Raw genomic sequence first — 13,463 nt, forward strand, 5'->3', positions numbered from 1 at the left:
TCCGTTTAGTGATGTAATAATTGACACAGCATATGTTTTAAATCAAAAATGTAAAATTACTTTTGTATTCTTTTATACTACTTTAATGTTAACTGAAATTAATTGTAATGTTTAATTTTGTCTGAAGGGATATATTTGGCTTAAAGCAATAAAACAAAATGCTGGGATTTTTGGGATATTTCATAATTTCAAAAGTACATTTCTTAATGCAAAAATCAAGTGGAAAAAAAAAATACAGATAACCCAGAATATGGGTTATATTTTTCTAACCCATTTTAGGTTGTTTTAACCCAACAACATGGTTATTTTAACCAATTGTTGGGTAGAAAATATAACCCAACATGCTGGGTCAGAACCATAACCCAACCCCGCTGGGTCAAACCAACCCAGCGTTGGCTCGGTCCATATTTGACCCAGCACTTGGTTACCAATATGACCCAAGTTGGGTTATTTTTAACCCAGCAGTTTTAAGAGTGTAGCTGAGGACAATTTGCACACATTCTGCTGTAGGTCTCATGATTGAAAACCCCATCACTGCCAGCTGAAAGGGAATTGTCCACATTACTGATAGCTCTTCTGTCTCATGAAGTTACCTGCACAGACAATGGAAAGGCCTACTCCCACCATCAGACATGGAGCCCAGAGCCGTGTCTGATCTGTGTGTGCGACACAGGTACTGTGGAGTGTGAGGAGGTGGTATGTGAGGAGCTCAGTCACTGCCAAACAACCGAGGCCCCAGAGGGCGAGTGTTGCCCTGTGTGCTCCACTGCAGCACCACATCTTCCTCCTAGCACGGACAATGGCACTGGTAATAAATATTTAATATTTGGCAGAGCAGATTTAGATGTGGGTCTGTGTGTTCCATAAAATATCCGCCTTTACAAATTCCACCTAGGTGGGTATTTATGTGGATTTTTGTGTGGTTTAAAAATAGACTTTTATATTTTCTGGAATGGTCACTGTGCAAGAGGTGATCAGATGAATGTTTTACCTCTTTCACATCCCTCCCCATCACTTGTCAATGATCTTCTTGTTTGTCAAAAACCCAAAAGTCCATCCATTTCGTCACGATTGTGTTTTTCTTTCAAGTTTTCATCCCATTATTTTCTCTCTTACATGTTTTTATCTGTACTGTTGCATTGTTACAACAAGCATGACATTTTAAGCCATCTTCACTGAAATCAGTTACTATACCATCTGAATTGTGAAAGCTTGCTTACAGGGCTGGGAGAAAATCAGGTATCACGATATTCTTGACCAAAAAAACCTCAATGTCATCATTGCGACGATGTTGTAGGGTTGACAGTTGGTTCTTTCGCAAAAATATCTTCACAATGAGATTTTAGATTATCATTAATAGTGTGGTCTAAAGGCAAATAATAGAACAGCTAGAACAGTTTGCTAAGTTCAGAAAATGAAATCACACAGAACACTGACTGCACACTTGATGTACTTATGGCATGTTGAAGTTGAGAAACCAGCAACAGGTGATTGATTAATTGATTGATAGCATAACATGTAAATAAAATAGAATATCAGAAAATGAGTATACATGCATTGGATCTCTCCTGATAACCTACAAAGGGCATGCATAATGTGATACACTATCAGCTGACAAGGAGCGTCTCTGGGTACTGATGTCAGATGCTGTTCTTTTTCACAAAGATTCCTGTACAGAAGACGGCAAAGTCTACTCCCACGATCAGATATGGAAGCCAGAGCCCTGTCGAGTCTGTATATGTGATATAGGGATGGTGGTTTGTGAGGACGTGGTGTGTGAGGATGTAGGTGACTGCAAGACCACTGAGACCCCAGAGGGCGAATGTTGCCCCGTGTGCTTGGCTGCCGCGTGGCAGCCTTACACAGACACTGAAACTGGTAACTGCTGATGCATCCTGGTTATTTTTTTGCAGGGTTTGGGTTGACTTCCCTCACCTTCAGCAGTCCGGACAGTCTTCCCCGTCTGTGTCAGGACTGCTGGTGCTCTTTGTCATCTCTCCCAGCCTGAAGCCCTCTTCTTCAGGCTCCATCCTCTGCACCCAACCTTTAAATGATCTTCTTTCTTAATGCTACAGTTTTGTGTTCAGAGTTTCCCTTTGACTGGGCTGTCAGTTTGCAAAAGGAATACATTACTTTTTGCCAAATAAGATCACTTCTCAACTTTTGTGCAGCAACAACATTGGTTGCAATTTACTGCTACACAAAAAGAAGTTGAGAGTAACTTGTGTACCAAATAAGGTGTATTCCTCTGGGAAACGGCTGCCTCCTACACCATGTCCAATGTCATGGTGTTCATTGCCCTTTTATATGCACTTAAGATTAAGCAATTGCAACATGTATTGGTCTTTGTTCTTAGTCTGAGTTGCTTTCTATATTTTAGCACCAATTAAGGCGTTAAGTATTTCAATGAATTGCTTTTTTCTTCGATGCACTGTTTCAAGCCCTTATGTGTTGTATTTAATGTGTGACTTTGGAAACTCCATAACAACCCCTCTACCCACTGAGATTAGTGGGCTGCACCAGCATTGTACCATTTTTCTACAAACAATAGCTTCTGCTGTCACAGTAATTTGGAAGATGCTAAAATCACAACAAATCTCCACATAGGGGCGTAATGGACTTTTACCTATTTTAGAATTATTTCTGGCATTAAGTCAGCATGTTAGAGCAGTGTTTCTCAAATTTCTTTCAATAATGTACCACAAAATATTGTTGGTAGAATTAAAAAGTCTATACAAAGAGCTGCAATAAAGTGCCGGCAGTGATAGATTCACTAAACAATAACCTTTTTTAAAACAAAAACATTTAAATGCTACATTTCAAATGTTTAGAATCCATAACTTAATTCATTCATTATTATTGTATAGTTATTTTAGGAATTATAGTATTTTTGCAAAATCTTCACATACCCTCTGCAGTACTCCAAAGTACCCTTAGAGGTTCATGTATCCCCATTTGAGAAACACTGTGTTTAGAGAATGTGTCATTAGAATTTATAACATTTTGGGAAATACACGTTTTTTTTACCGAGAGTTGGATGACAAGATCAGTACCACTCTCAACTTCTGGATGCCAAATTTAGAAGCTCCAGCTGGTTACCTTAGCTTAGCATAAAGCCTGGAAATGGTCAAAACTGCGTGGTAACAATCTTCTCATAACTCTTGGCAAGAAGAACTTTGACTGTTGAATTTCAGGTACATGGTTGACACTTTCAAAAAGAAACGGAAAAACCAACCCCATATAGGTCTACTAATTTAATTTAATTTCTCTGCTTCTGTTTTATAAAGATACCTGCACAGAAAACGGAGAAGTCTACGCCCACAATGACATGTGGAACCCGGAGCCGTGTCGGATCTGTGTGTGCGACATGGGGACCGCTGTGTGTGAAGATGTGGTTTGCGAGGACCTCGGGGACTGTCAAACTGTGACCCCCGAGGGCGAGTGCTGCCCTGTGTGCTTAACTGCAGCTTCCACATCCACTCCCAGTGCAGACCCTATAACAGGTAATTTATATTTATAATCATATTATTGAGGGAGTAGGCCTAGAATGTGCTTCTTTTAAAACATCTGTCCTCATTTGCAGCTGCAGATGAGAAGAAAGGGGACAGCTGCACGGTCGAGGGGGAGGTCTACCAGCACAACGACATCTGGAAACCCCAACCTTGTCGCGTGTGCGTTTGTGACAATGGCGTCGCCCTCTGTGACGAGGTGCAGTGCGAGCTGCTGTCAAACTGCGAGAAGGTCGCCACACCCGAGGGGGAGTGCTGCCCCGTGTGTGACAGCTTCGCCAGCGCCAGCAGGAGGATAGGTGAGATGAATTACCTGTTGTCCAAGGTATTTATGGTGTGGTCCTTTTCTAAGAGCCACTAGGCTTTCACGTGGCAGTATTGCCTGGTATGTAGTTTTTATTTTTATTTTTATTTTTTTAAATCATTATTTTTATCCTCATAAGTTTGTACACTTGATGTTCATGTTCTATTATTGCTTAACTGATTCTCTGCTTACTGCACTTTGTCAATAAAAAAAATTGAATATAAAAAATTACTTTTATTGATTTTATTAAAATAAAAAATTACACTTTCACATCACCGCAGCAAGGTTTTCAGAGGGTGTTACGACAATTAATCATAATTAATTAGCGTATTAATCCTTCAGTAACTATCTTTTACGCTAAATGATAAATGCAGTAGATTATTTCTTTCTTTCAGGGACTATGCACACTAATAATACGTATATGTAAAATGTGCCAGAACTAGCCTGGAGGCTATTTTCATCAGCTGTCCCATAGAGAGCCACAGAAAGCTCCTAAATTATCATTTAGGATTAGGTGTGTACATATGTCACTGTACGGGGTAAGTATATATATATACTTAACCCGTATATATATATATATACATGTAATTAACTCATCTTTTTTTGTGTTTTCCCCAAGAAATTATGGGCAAGGTAAGTCCTGATTCCTTCTGACATGGATTCATAATTAAAACAAGTTAACAAATGATTGTTCTTAAAATAAAACAAATTGTTAACACTTTCTTTACAGGGACAGAAAGGTGAACCAGGTGATATCCCATATGTAAGCAGTTGCATGCAATTCAAAAAATAAAAAACTATCTTTCAATGAATAATTTCTTTTTCTTTTTTCTTTCCCATGTATTTTGGCGACAAGGTCTTAAAGCTGTTTTATTTGTACCCTCAGGTTGTGGGGCTCCCTGGACCTACAGGCCCCCCGGTGGGTTTTTTCTTGTTTTTACTCCCTCCATTGTTTCATCTGGCATTTGTTAATGTGTATAATTTGATAATTTTTGTGTATATATATATATATATATATATATAGTGTTAATAAATAATTAATAGCTGGCAGAAGGCTCTTAGGAATGATCTCTCTTAAAATGAGCTCTATGCACTCATTTTGACACTAGAGGGCACTAAATAGTGGTTATATTTGGAATATTTAGAAATACCCGGACAGAGTGCAATATCTGCAGTACTGTTTGCCGACCTTTTTTAGAAAAGCAAAATAAATAAAAATATAAATGCAATATTCTGTGCAAAGATTGATGGGCCTATATTTGGAATAATCATAGTTTACCATGACTGTAACGTAGCACTCTTCTAACAGCACTCTGAAGATGATGGATTGTGTGGTCGTTGTGCACAGTAAATCTTATATGTGTAAAATGTGTTTCTCTCATCCTTGTGTTTCTGGTTCAGGGTCCACCAGGAGCTCAGGGATCCACTGGACAAAGAGGCTTTAAAGGCAGACGGGTAAGTATGCTCTACATCCTACCAATATGGCTGCCAGAGATCGGATTCTTACTTAATGTACTAGATAGATAGATAGATAGATAGATAGATAGATAGATAGATATTTATTTATCGATCCCAAAAAATAGGAAATTATGGTGTTACAGCAGCAAAATCAGTCACACAGCACAGAATATAAATGAAATACTAGGGTACAATATACATAGATGCAATACACATGAAATATACTTGAAATAATAGTAATAAAATATAATGACAAATATTTGAATATATACAGGAGGGGAATACAAAAATGTGCAACTGCTTAAACAGTATGCTACAATGTAAATAAACCAATAGTGTTGGTTGCACTCAGTGCAGTATGGTGGTGTCTCAGTCTTACTATGTTGCCTCTCATTGATGATTTTCCCCCATACACCCTGCAGGGATATGCAGGCCCTCCAGGATTTGACGGCGAGCCCGGTGTGCCAGGAAATCCTGGAGAGCCAGGACCAGCGGGCCATCCCACCCACCCTGGGGTGAGTCGAAGACAAAATCTGCATTGTTCATAGAAAAGGAAAAAGCACTATCTTAACAGCGTTTGAACATTTATCTGAATTAATTTTATTCCCAAAAGGGCAACCTGGTGTCCCAGATGGCTTCAGGTTTCGGTGAGAAGTCTAGTCTGGCTGGGATGGTATCAGGAACACGCGTGAGTACTGCACGCCAAACATATATGCAGAGTTTGGAAGTATGCTATAATGTGTTAAGAACACTGTATGAAATGTTATTCAGGGTGAAACTGGACCAAGAGGACCCCCAGGCTCGCCTGGAAGTCAAGTAAGTTTTGGCGTCATAGCAAATATCTAAAGGCTTAATTTTGATTTGATTTTCACCTTCTGTCATCAGACTTGATGTACGAACTCTGTACATCTCCATGTATCATAAGTGGCTATCATTAATCTCCTGTTCAGGGTCCACCTGGAGTTCAGGGAACCCCAGGAGAGGGTGGAGATCCAGGACCAATGGTAGGGACATTTCTGCTTCTCCATATGTTATTTCATATCTAATGCTCATATATCCACATCGAGCATCTATAGGGAGCCATTAGTGTTTCTAAACCTGCGATGTTAGAATAACATTTGAGTCTGCTGAATTTTGTGAAAGTTAAGTGACGTTTCCTTGGGTTGGTCCCCAGGGTGAGCCGGGTCATCGAGGACAAGATGGGCCTCCGGGAAAAACTGGTCCTGATGTGAGTCAAGCATACATGCATCCTCTTGAAAATGCAAAATATACTTTTCATAATCTCAGCAATTATATATCAGTAATAATCCATCTCACTTCTCCTGCTCAGGGAGAACCTGGACCTGACGGTGCTCCGGGAGAACCAGGATTTCCAGGATCTGTGGTAACCAATCACCTCCCAGCATTCACACCTACATTGCATACATTATAAAATCAATAATACTTACCAAGTAGCACAATCAAGCCCTGGACTTCACCCCAAGCCCTGGATATATACTATATATTTTTTTCAAAATATGCACTCAACCCATTCAGACTTTTTTTTTTTTTATAATGCAACAGTTACTTTGTATGTATATATTTGTTTTTCTGTATCGTATTATTTATTTCATATTTATATTTAACGTTAGTGTGCAGCTTTTAACAAGGCGAATTACACATAAGGGTACTTATTGAGGCAATAAAACCTTTCCAAAAAAAAAAAAGAATAATTTCTAACAATGTATTCTGATCCCCAGTGGGTAAATACAGTTTACACTCAGTTTTTGTTAGAAATCTCACACACACGTCAGAGTACAGTGCCTTGCTTTGGAGCACGTGGCAGTGGCCAGAGGTGAACTGGCATCTCTACAGATAACAACACTCTGTGCTTTGGTCCTCACTGGGACTTGAACTAGCAACCCTCCGGCTCCCCACCCAACTCCCTATGCTACTGCCACCCCACTTCTGATTCCTGTCCTGAGGAAACAGAGGGGTGGAGTTAAATCTGCGGACACTCTTATGTGTAATATTATCTAATGTATGAACAGACACCACTTTTTATGACTTGTAGACATGTTTTCTCACCCAGTGTGTTTTTGTGTGCTTGATTTCAGGGTCAACGAGGGTTCCCGGGACTTCCAGGTCACCCAGGACTGAAAGGCCACAAGGTAAGTCACACTGTTGCCTAGCAATGCATGCTCCCTGATCAAAAGTGGTACAAGGCCTCACTTTTCCTGACTACGTTTCATGCGTTTATGTACGTTTACTGTATTTAAATCTCCCCAACAGGGACATGCCGGTCTTCTTGGGCCAAAAGGCGAGTCTGGACCTGCTGGAGCCAAGGTGGATAGTTGTCACCTAATGTTGTGGTTCTCAAAGTGGACAATTCTTTGTGTCATTAATATATTAAGATTATTATAAAGAGTTGTGTGTGAAAGCCAAAAATTGCTAAGAATCAAAAATGATTTCACGTAATGACCTGTTCCTAATGTCATATGAAAATCTTTAATCAGCTGTTTCTTTTTTGCTTTAAACTGCACATTTCCAACCTGCATTGTTTCGGTGTCTTTGCACTCTGCAGGGTAAATCTGGCACTCCGGGGGCAATGGGTGCTCCAGGCCCAGTGGTAGGTAACACCTACAGTACATCACAACTGATCACCACACCCTTTCATACAGATGTCATTCATACAGATGCTGAGCTAGTGTTGTGTTGTGTTGTGTTCAGGGACCAGCGGGCATGCAGGGAGAAAGAGGCCGAGCCGGACCAACTGGTCCTGTGGTAAGAAAAGCAAAACCTCTTTATTCATTTAGGAGAAAGCGCAAAAAGGATGTTGCAGGATTGAGACATTTTCTTTCTCTTCCAGGGCAAACGGGGTGCAGCCGGCCACGTCGGCAAACCCGGTCCTCTGGTAAGGACTTCTCTGTACTGTAGAAATGTACTTAGATAAATTGGGAAATAAGGTTATCGCCGTTCTCTTTGCAAGGAAAGGAGTTTACACACTTCCCAAAGTGTAGCATTATTATTTACAATTCTACATAATAGTCTACTTTAATGCATCACTAGTTTTGGACGTCAAGTTTTTTTTTCAGGTCAGGCACTTATTTATTTATATATATAAGTGCCTGACTTACCAACTAAGCTAACCCAGCAACTAGTTGTTAATCTTTAACGAAAGTTCCTTTCACTACAGGGCCCAATAGGAATCCCCGGTGTTGCAGGATTTCCCGGGAACCCAGGAATGAAGGTGAGACTGTTGACAATGTTGTAGTACTGTAGACTAGAAACACTTCGAGAAGAGTGGAGACGCAACATGAACCCATTTTTATCCTGGGTCTTATTTATCTGACAGAGAAATCTTGAATTCTCTCGTAGTAAATTTGAGATCTTGGCAGAACTGCCAAACCAGTACTGTGACGGTTGCAAAACACAAACATTCATTGACCCTTACTTCAGTTCATCATGCCCCACGATATCCAGCAGGGCCGATGGATGAAAGCCGGAACAGATAACTGTCGATAAAGCAGCGTGTCGAGGATCAGTAGAAGAAAACAAGTCTTTTGTTTTATCACGTGTAACCCCAAACCATGCCAAAATCTGAGCTCCTAAATTTTAATGAAAGACCTTGGAAATCGCTTTTAGAAAAAAGTACTGAATCTGAGTTCTGGTGCAGGGAGAACCAGGGCCGACGGGGGTCCGAGGAAGCCCAGGACAGCAGGGACCCAGAGGAGATGCTGGTCACGTAGGCCCCCCCGGGCCACAGGGGCAGCAGGTGTGTTCAATGTCATCACTCCGTCTTTTGTTGCCGTTTCTTTCAAACCTGTGTTGGTGTTAGACTGTATCAGGCTTTGACTATTATGATGAGTTAATATTTTGCTTTTATCAGGGTGCCTCAGGACCTGATGGAGCTCAAGGCAGTCGCGGCCAAGCAGTAAGTACAACTATGTACTATCATTTTTTGAAGCCTGTGAATCTGTTGTGGAACTTGTTATATGTAACTTTCAGTTGGTGTTGATTCTTGCGGCTGTTTTAAATAAGTGTTAAAACACTCTTATACAGCTCATGGTGACATTTTGACTTTTTATGCATTGGCTAACAAAAATGTTAAAAATCACAAATGTTACAGCTTTGATAATTAATAGCACACAATAATTAGCAGTACTTTTGATATATTATAACTTAACTGAGTTGGAGCAGCAACTAATAACTATTGTAATTATCTTTTAATCTCTGGGTCATGTTCTTGATTAAACTTCAGTTGTTTGGTCTATATAATGTTGTAAAGGTCTTTTCTTTACAGGACTTCATCGCCCACTGTATATCACAGAGTTAGCTACACCAGGAGGTTATGGAGTTGCGATGAATGTTTTTCTCAGACAGGAAATCAGTCATTTACAATAAGAGAATTAAGTCACCAATGCATCGGTGCATACGGTAACTTACTTTACTTGCTACTATGTGTCGTAAATCATTTAGTGACTTTGTGGGGAAAATCTGACCCTTGCAAAGGAATTAATAAAAACTAGATAAAAAACAGCGTTCTTTCCCTTATAGTCTCATTTGCTGTCACAGGTTATTTATGATTATCAGATGAAAAATCACACGGTTTCAGAAACATTAAAAGTTACGTATATAACCTTTTTTAATGAATGTTTTTATGAAATCTGTATCTTCTCCCCAGGGTCTAGCAGGCGTCCAGGGTCCAGCCGGGCTGTTGGGGGCACCCGGCCCCCCGGCCCCAGGGCATGACAGGAACACCCGGACCAAAGGGCCAATTGGTACCTTTCTAGCCCTGTAGTATGACTCTGTCTCCATTTCCATCTCTGCTACCTGTAGCTTTAATGTTTTGATCCTGTTTCTCAGGGCGAAGCTGGACTGCCTGGATTCAAAGGAGAAGCTGGGTTTAAGGGAGAAAGAGTAAGTCCCTTTACCACCCTAAAAACAAAGACCATGAAAGTTGATTGGAGGAGACTGACTGATTATTGGTTGCTGGGTTAGGGTGACCATGGTGCTCCGGGTCCGTTGGGCCCGATGGGAGAGGACGGAAAGCGTGGCCCCCGAGGGGATGCTGGATCCATCGGGCCTCCAGGATCTCCAGGGGAGTCAGTGAGTCAACTTTGACTTTATCTTTTCCATCCTTTTTTATCGGAGAGTATGTTTCACGATCTTACTTTCGACCTGATACTCCAATGTGGAAACATTTGTTTGTTTGTTGTAGGGCGCTCCAGGAAACCGCGGTTTCCCAGGTGCAGATGGACTACCAGGCCAAAAGGTGAGTTCCCATCAAAATGCAGACAACGGCAGAATCGAACCTCTGTTGTTAATTGTGATTTTTCTCAACCGTGCCATTGGTTCCATCAGGGAGCCCAGGGGGAAAGAGGACTGACCGGGTCGGCCGGCGCCAAAGGTTTAGATGGAGATCCAGGACGTAATGGGGAGCCAGGTTTAACAGGAGCTCGGGTAAAGCAGACATATCCGATGTCGTCATTCGGTTTTGGAAGTAATAAAACTTTGTTTGTTTGAGCAACTTGACATCGGCAGAAAGTCTTTGCGTCGTGGAGTGGTTTAACTGTTCACCTTGATAGAGTGATGTAGAAGTGGTCAGTACGCTGTGATGTCACTGTTGGGGTGAAATACTGCTTTTCAGCCCAGTGTTAACACTCACACAACAACTCTTCTTTAAGTTACGATCAGTTTTTGGTAAATTCTCCCATGGTTTTCAATCCCCTCCCTCTAACCTGTGTGAGTAGGAACATAAAGTGCTTTGTTTATTTCAAGCTTCACATAAAAATCATGACCAAACAGGCCTTGCACTGCACCAAATCTACATTTAATAAAATGACAAATATCAGTAATAGTGTTCCATGTTAAATTACTAAACGATAGTTTTTGAATATTAACTTTTCAGAATGAGGTGTGGCTTCAGAATAAGGTTTATCTAATGTTGTTCTGTATCTGTGTCTGATTCCCAGGGTCTGACGGGACTGATTGGCGCCCAGGGATCAGAGGGAAAGCAAGGACCAATTGTACGCCAAACGTTTTTTTTCATTTACGTTCACAGCATACCAAAACAATGAAATAGAAAGGTATTTTCCCGTGCATGTATTAACATTTGCTTCGGTCTCTCCAGGGCTCAGCGGGAGACGATGGCAAGCCAGGCCCAGCTGGCTCTACAGGAAACCGAGGTTCAGCCGGACCCATGGGTCTGCCGGGCCCTAAAGGCTTCGCTGTCAGTATATGTTTATGTACTGTAACTTAAATGAATTGAGAGATACTGGGCAGATGATCAGATGATGACTTCTGTGGTTTCTGATTTGTAGGGTGATGCTGGGAAGACCGGAGAAGCTGGCAGCTCGGGGCCTCCAGGCCAACGGGCAAGTTGTTTTTATTATTGATATAAAATCCTTTTCATACTAGAGATGTTCCATTAACAAAGTATGAGAAAAGCCTCTGATTCTGCCTGAAATACTGGTATCGGAAAGAACTGGGATTCATGCATCGATATGATGCCACCTAATTTAACAAAATCTACGTTAAAGTAGTTTGTTTATGTTCTTTTTCCATCATGACTGACTGTCAAACTGGATAAAACAAGAAAGTTATACTGCATTCATTGATGTGTTTGTTCATGTTTCACAAAGAAACAATAATGATATAAATCATATTACATCCTTACAAGGACAAAAATATACAGCAGTTAAAACTGAAAAATATGACCCCCTGGTGTCGTATCGGTACTCTGTATCGGCCGATACGCAAGTTTCGGTATAGGAAATTAGTATCAGGACGCAGGAAATGTATCGGAGCATCTCTACTGCATACTAAATCCTACAATCATCAGTACAAATGTCCTGACAGATGCTGTTTGTGTCTTCTAGGGGGTGAATGGGAAAGACGGAGAGGAGGCGCTGCTGGCCCAGCCGGTCCAGCGGTAAGCATCTATCATCAGTGATGTGATAACACCTTGTCAAGAGGATTTTACATTCTGTTTTCTTTCCTCCAGGGTCCTGCAGGAAAGAGAGGAGAGCAGGGACCACAGGGGCTGCATGGTTTCCAGGTACATCTCATAATGATATACATTATTTTATTTCCGCATGTAAATGAAAATGTAATTTCTGTTATTAGCAGTAAATAAAAAATAAAAAATGATTGTGTGTTTTTTAGGGTTTGCCCGGATGCCAGGACCACCTGGAGAGTCAGGAAAACCAGGGGCTGAGGTACGGTTTTTGTAGAGATTACATTTTAATTTGTTTTGATTAGCCGTCAAATTCTATATGTAACAATAATGTGTCATCAGTATACCCAGCAGTTCTTTTCAGCATATTACATTAAGCATGATGTGTTTTCCCAGGGTCTTGCTGGAGAGGCAGGAGCAGCTGGAGCTACAGGGCCGAGGGTAAGTCCGTTACCATTCCTCACATAGGCTGCTCTATGTATCGGGTTTATCAATGGTGCAATAACATCATGAAAAGCTGCCAAGACACTCTTTTTTTGTGGATTGAAAGTAAATATTAGTAGAAACTACGCGTCATAATGTAACTGTCATTCTTTTTTAGTCCTGCCTTTTATATCCAATTCATGACTTTGCATGACTTATTACCTGGATTTGTTTTTTATTCCTGCCCCTTTTAAAACCACCTAAAGCTTTAGTGCGTAACCTTTTGATATTAATGAACATCTGTTAGATTCCAGCCGTTGCTAAATGAGTTGCTACAAAGCCAATTAAGACTCTCAGCTGCACCGACTCTCTCTGGATCTCTCAGTGTGACGATGTCCACAAGATTGTGGCGTCCAGCGACTTCCCACGCAGAAACTCTAATGAACATAATGACCTCTTCTAAAAAAGCCCATCATGTTTTTTAATACTCCGTGTCCTCCTTGGCTACTAGCAACTGTGTGGAGGCGGTTGTATCATGTGACGCTCTCTATCATGTGACAGTTTTATTGTCATCACTTCAGTAATTAATTCTTCTGGGGGGAGACAGAAACTACGCACTACAGCTACACACTGTTAAGCTTTGTTGTATTATTCTCCTTATTGTATTTTGTGTAGTAAAATATTTGTGTAGCAAAGTAAGCTTTCAATGTGCGTGTAAGCTGTCTTTACTCAAGCCTCTTAAATTGTGGTTGTCCTTGCAGGGTGAACGAGGCGCACCAGGAGAGGGGTGAAATCGGACCCAACGGTCTGCATGGACCCAAAGGTAGTCCGG

The 13,463-nt window shown here is 41.0% G+C and overlaps 1 protein-coding gene across 1 annotated transcript; it reads left to right on the forward strand.

Moving 5' to 3' along the window:
* Positions 1-341: 341 nt before the first annotated feature.
* On the forward strand, positions 342-10,174 carry LOC116677995 (collagen alpha-2(V) chain). The gene is made up of 25 exons (XM_032508136.1): positions 342-441; positions 590-808; positions 1,666-1,878; positions 3,288-3,503; positions 3,584-3,808; positions 4,433-4,446; positions 4,544-4,576; positions 4,700-4,732; positions 5,215-5,268; positions 5,694-5,786; positions 5,885-5,959; positions 6,043-6,087; positions 6,222-6,275; positions 6,446-6,499; positions 6,602-6,655; positions 7,368-7,421; positions 7,543-7,596; positions 7,835-7,879; positions 7,981-8,034; positions 8,120-8,164; positions 8,447-8,500; positions 8,927-9,025; positions 9,140-9,184; positions 9,935-9,996; positions 10,117-10,174. The coding sequence occupies exons 1-25, from the start codon at positions 342-344 to the stop codon at positions 10,172-10,174; spliced, it is 2,052 nt and encodes a 683-aa protein (XP_032364027.1).
* Positions 10,175-13,463: the final 3,289 nt, after the last annotated feature.

Source organism: Etheostoma spectabile, unplaced genomic scaffold (genome assembly GCF_008692095.1).
Source record: "Etheostoma spectabile isolate EspeVRDwgs_2016 unplaced genomic scaffold, UIUC_Espe_1.0 scaffold00006325, whole genome shotgun sequence".
Lineage (NCBI taxonomy): Eukaryota > Metazoa > Chordata > Actinopteri > Perciformes > Percidae > Etheostoma > Etheostoma spectabile.